The sequence below is a fragment of the Lethenteron reissneri genome, chromosome 64, assembly GCF_015708825.2.
Source record: "Lethenteron reissneri isolate LAM-NWPU_2019-01 chromosome 64, ASM1570882v1, whole genome shotgun sequence".
NCBI classification, from domain to species: domain Eukaryota; kingdom Metazoa; phylum Chordata; class Hyperoartia; order Petromyzontiformes; family Petromyzontidae; genus Lethenteron; species Lethenteron reissneri.
This window is the reverse complement of record NC_083842.1, coordinates 8,987,426-8,993,425: the sequence shown is the minus strand read 5'-3', so window position 1 is coordinate 8,993,425 and position 6,000 is coordinate 8,987,426. Positions and strand designations below refer to the sequence as shown.

The window sequence follows — 6,000 nt, the reverse complement described above, 5'->3', positions numbered from 1 at the left end:
TACCGAAAAAACCAAAGAGTATGAAATTATATCGTACATGACAGCTAATGGTGAATCATTATGTATGAATCTGGCAATGTAAAATAACAAGTCCACTACCACTCCACACACGTGTACAGGGTGACTGGAAAAGCAAGACTCATAGGGTCATTTAATTAATTTCAACACTGGCATTAAGTGTTGATTCTTTAGGTTAATATTTATGATTAATACGTATTTTTCTTCTTCCTGTAGGGTCACCTCAAATCTGTCGTTAATGCAACTTGAGCAAGAACCCTGAATGAATTGAGACGAAACATAATTGATGAATGTTCAAAATCACACCCGTAGTCTTAATAAAGTCCTACATTCATTTAAAAAAGGACAATTAATGCGTGCATTAATGTTAATGTGAGTCAGTTTGAACATGTTAAAATAAAAATAACCATGTGTCCTGAATTTTGGGCCACACAATATCATGGCTAGATAATCGTGGTTTCTTCATAAACCATGATAATCAGACCTCCCCTATACATATGATCATATCAATGAGCTCCTACGTTGTTAAATAAATTAGATGCATCGAATCATATATACGGTACGTTTATTAATTACAGTTGAATAGGTTACATTCACATGCACAATAGCAAGACTCTCCTCTAAAGTAGATCTATTCATGACAATCTATAACCAGGATTTACATCGGCATAATAAAAATCCATTTCAATGAGGTTCCACTCACTTTGAATAATCTTAAACTCGACCCACTTCCAATGAACTGGATTTACTGTCCGTAACCCATATCCATTCTCATCCATATGCAATCTTTCAAACCCTGATCCACTCTATTCCCGCCCTGTACCCATCCAAATTTACTCCGTCTGATCTTGGGGTTTGTAGAGGACCTCCACAAAGCCCTGGCCTACAGGGAGTATGTTTGAAATGACATTAACTGGCAATGTCAGGAGGTCAGGTTTCAGATTTAAAAATCTTGAGATCCAGAAACATGACAGCAAGTTTTAGGATTCGTGTCATAGAACCTTGAGCTGGGCAACTAATTCCGCATTTCCATGAGCCACATCACTCGTTTTGTGTCACCAATTTGAGTTTAACTCGAGTTCAGGTGAACTCACATTCCCTCGAGTTCGATGTCAATGGTAACTCGGCAATGAGTTTCAGAATCAGCATCTCAGAACTTTGCTCCAGGAGTATGGGGCATCAGGTGGAGCATATTTGACCTTTGCTCAAAGATAGTCATCAGGACTGACGTACTGATTGAGACATTGCTCCAGATGTATTTCTCAAGATATGACCCTAGAAGAACTCGGGTTCACTATGTCTCAACTTGGCTCTGAACGACCATGCTTCAGAATCACTGTTGACTGCAGTTCCGATGAGCATGGTTGGCTACATACGGTGCGAAAGAAGTACAACATACATACATACAGTTTAACACGTAGGCCATCGCGACCAATATTAATTATCAACGTTTTTGGGTTTAGATCGCGTTATTTATAAATGTGTCGTAACCCTCCACCACCCGACACGGCCAATCAGTAAAAAAGTGTCACGTTGACAAAAGACAAATAGTTCACTGCTTTAGCCCACCGGTGTGTTGAAGCGTGAAACCACAACATTTACAATTTTTGAGTACGACGTTTCGCTGGTAATTGCATCCAGCATCATACATACTGCAATAACATTCGAGGAGACTAGTTTCTCAATACCCAGCTCTAGACGACTAGGTTTAAGGATCACTGTCTTAATTCAAACTTAATTCTAAAAACTTCTGTCTCAAGATCAGTATCGTAAGCTTTGCGTCCAGAAGACCGTGTTTCACCATCAGTGTCTTGCTTGAGCCTCAACACTCAAGATATAACGGGACTCGGGGTAGAACATCTTGGAGATGTAGCTCTAGCAGAAGGCGAATGATCACGAGAATGTGTCGTGACCGATGTCTCAGCCAAGCGGGGGTTTCGGGCGAGTACGCATGTATGCATATACTCTTTGGGTTTTTTCGGTAAAGTCACGTAGGTAAAAAATAAAAATATGATTTAATTCATTTACATTCTTTCTTTTCTTTATTTTTTCATTTATTTTTTTACTACGTGACTTTACCGAAAAAAAAACACAAAGAATATGGACCCTTGCAGTCACGAAAACTTCAAATCTAGAATGCATGCATATGTATGTTCAACTTCTTTCGCACCGTACGTAGCCGCCCGTGTTAAGTGAGGGTGTGGGTTATAAGCAGAGGTGTTGGTGCTAATAGGAATTCTGGGTGTTAATCGGAGGTGGAGGTGCTCATGGGAGGTGGAGGTAATAATTGGAGGTGTCGGTGCTAATTGGAGGTGCTGGTGCTAATTGGATGGGCTGGTGGTAATTGGAGGTGCGTCGTGGAGAGACAGATCACAGGATGGAGTCGTCAGAGGAGGGGTAGCTGCTGGGGATGCCGTTCACCCTCGCGACCGCGACCGTCTGTGAGGGCGACGGTGAAAACTCCATGCTGGATTTGCACTGCTGGGAGGAGGTGACCTGAACACAAGACACACGCGTGACCACACAGCTCTCTGAAAGGTTATCTCTGTCGGGGCCGTGCCGAGCGTCGTTCGGCAAATTGTTCGCGCTGAAGAACAACAACAACAAATTTCGATTTAAAGCTTTCGTGACTGCAGGGATTCATCTTCTTGGTTCTTTCGGTAAAGTCATGTAGAAGGGAAATAATGAAATAATAAAAATAAAGCATAATAAAATAATTCTCACGACGTTTCGGCCACAACGCAAGCAGCCGTCCTCAGGTGAAGAACAGGTCTGTGGGTTTTAAGCAGAGGTGTGGGTGCTAATAGAAATGTTGGGACAGACCTGTTCTTCACCTGAGGACGGCTGCTTGCGTTGTGGCCGAAACGTCGTGAGAATTGTATTTTATTATGTTTTATTTTTTATTATTTCATGATTTCCCTTCTACGTGACTTTACCGAAAGAACCAAGAAGAACAATAACAAACACACGTCAGCGAGCTATTCGATACGACAGTGAAAGTCTAATCTTGTAAAGTACAGGTAGTCCCGGACTTACGATGGAGATGCGTTACGACGACCCCATCATAAGTCGAAAATATCGTAAGTCGAAGATGGCCTAGTCTACCCAGGAGTCTTAAAGAATGGTGATAATTTAGCAAAACAGAGCAATTTTTACAATACCGTACTGTATAAACTATATACTGTATGAATGTATTAATTACAATACATGCATTTTTCACTAAAATTGGGCTTTGAAACACAAAAAAACACAGGAAAAAAAATACACGCCCTAACACCGTGACAACTTAACTAATTTGCTGGTAATTTACGCATTTGTCAAATTTGGACCCTGACGCTGGAACACAATGGCCTATCCTCTTGCGGATCACGTTAGGGGTTATTTAACGCTCACAGTGAAGCATACAACTCGTAATGTTACGATGGTTATTGCACCCGCAGTATTAATTGGGGCGGTGAACGTGCTACCGCGAGACGACATCACCGCCCTAAAACATTTGAGATGCCAGTTAACCCATTCCCATGCTGATGACACGTGTACGTTAACAGTTTTTCTTCCGATTCCGGTGCCGATGACGTCCGTGTACGTCATCGGAATGGAATCGTGAGTAAAAGTTCATGCGGGAGGTCGTGTGGCATAGTTTGGCGCCAGCTATCGCACAGTGCGGTCGTGTCGCTGCAGTTCTCCGAGCGGTGAGTACAGTGCCTTTGAAAACAACGGCTCTATGCCTCTAGAAATAACATTAACGCGTTCTGAGACTCAGATGTCTCGGATCGGGAAAAGGTTAACTCGGCATATTCTAGCTCCGACGATTCAACGCGTCACTTTGTCATGTGACAAACACACGAGAATGCCGTTCCACGACATCACCATCCCACGTGGCCACTAACACAAGGTAATGCACTGCTCACGGTCAGCGATTGAATGGAATTGTCCTCATCTGATGCCAAAATGATGGAGAAACAGCGGAAGAGACCTGGCTGGAAGGGATTGGCTGCACGCTCACCTCCTCGAACTTGCTCTGCCGGTAGACGGAGCGCTGACGCATGATGTTCAAAAGCACCCAGTCACAGATGATGGATGCCTGACGAAGACAAAAATCCCCTTGTAGCCTTAACACATTCCTGCGGAGGGAGCTGGTAGCAACGTTGGGTTGCTCGGTCAATGGCCAGGGTCAACGGCGGCGTGGTGTATTCCGCAAATATGGCCGACTGTGAGGGCGGGCACAAGCCGGCGTGAGTAGTTAAACGTTGAGTTTTATAAGGGCACCACGGGGTGACCAGCCCCTCCCCACCCAGCTCCACCCCTCCCCTCCCCACCCAGCCCCTCCCCACCCAGCCCCTCTCCACCCTCCCCACCCAGCCCCTCCCCACCCTCACCACCCAGCCCCTCCCCACCCAGCCCCTCTCCACCCAGCTCCACCCCTCCCATTTTTGGATGCACAACGGACGGACGGACACAATAATCCCTGTGGGCTGGTGTAACCAGGAGGTTCCTACCAGTAACAGACTGTAGGGGTGGCATGGCACACGAGGGGGTGGGTGGCCAGCACCATGCCCGACCACCTTTGTTTCCCTAGCGGCGAAGGCCCAGAACCGGTTCAAATAATCGTCACCGGCGTTGGCCGTGAGCGAGAATCGAACTCGGGTCGCCAGGTTCGTAGCGCAGCACACTAAGTGCAATACTACGTACAGTATATATATTTAACTTCTTTTTGACCGTACGTAGTCAACGGTGGTAATGGGAAGTCCACTACGACTCCACACACGTGTACAGGGTGGCCCGAAACGCGGGACGCTTAGGGCGATATCATTTATTCTAACACGAGCATGGAAACATTTAATTGTTTATTCGGTTCCGCCTGATGACGGTCGCTTGTGTTGCGATCGAAACGTCGTGATTGATTTGATTTATTTTATTTTTTATCTATGGTTGTTTTTTTGTTGTTATGGGAGACATGTAGGTCTCAGGGTTAGGGTAGTTCACCTACAATTGTGACTTTACCGAAAGAACCAAAGAGTGTGGATTCCTGCAGTCACGAAAGCTTCAAATCAAGATTAATATTTCATCTATGATCATTAATTTATCATTTGTCTTCTTCCCGTGGGGGTCACCACAAATCTGTCGTTTACAAAACTCGAGCAAGCACCCTGAATGAATGGAGACGAAGCATAATTTATTAATATTAAAAGTTTACACCTGTAATCTTGAAAAAAATAAATCCTATTTTTATTTCAAAAGAGAACGCATGCATACATTTTAATGGGAGTCAGTTTGAACATTTGCTATCAGAAATTAAATCATCAGCCGATGTGATTCGTGAGAATAAATGGATTGACCGCCGTCGTATAACGTAGTCGAGCATATTATATCGATTCAAAATAGATTTTTGGCTGAGGCCGCGTAAATAATATGACGGAATATTGTATTGTATATGAGCATTGTGTTAGTGTGCAGTGTAGTGCATTATTGTAATTCATCGCATTGTTTCATAGTGACCTTTGTTACGTACCAGCGCATTGGATTTCCTTATTTTGACATTCCCTGTAAACGTAGTGGAGTGCGTTACGAGGCAATACAATGAACCGCGCTGTATTTTAGCAAATTGTATATTAGCACGATACCTCGCGCTGCATTGTAATGTGGTGCGTTTTGTCGCAGTGCATCAGAGTGCGTTGCGAGCGAGCCTACTTACTACTCCAACTGAAGTGAGAGCTGCCACGAGGTTGATGATGGTTGGGATGATGTCAAATCTCCCGGCCTGCACACACGCACATGCATCAGTCAAGGTGCATCAACCATCAAGCTGCAACGTGTACACAAAAATATTTGGCACGTGTCGTGACAGATTCTGCTATTCAGTGGCCTAAAATCAAATGTTTTCGCTCCGGATGACCGCTGCAAAGTATGATCTTGTGTTTTGATTTAGTGTGCTGATCTCAAAGGTGCATTGAAAAATGTTGATACTCCTACTGATGCTCC

At 44.2% G+C, this 6,000-nt stretch overlaps 1 protein-coding gene across 1 annotated transcript in view; it reads right to left on the bottom strand.

Annotated features, from left to right (window-relative positions):
- Window positions 1-578: 578 nt before the first annotated feature.
- LOC133359267 (P2X purinoceptor 4-like) overlaps window positions 579-6,000 on the bottom strand; it is a 46,223-nt gene continuing 40,801 nt past the window's right edge. Inside the window, exons 10-12 of the mRNA XM_061577747.1 lie at window positions 5,714-5,779; window positions 4,025-4,102; window positions 579-2,514 (exon numbers count right to left, since the gene is read on the bottom strand). Of these exons, the coding sequence (XP_061433731.1) occupies window positions 2,389-2,514; window positions 4,025-4,102; window positions 5,714-5,779 (270 nt within the window). The 3' untranslated portion in view covers window positions 579-2,388. The remainder of the gene's footprint in view (window positions 2,515-4,024; window positions 4,103-5,713; window positions 5,780-6,000) is intronic.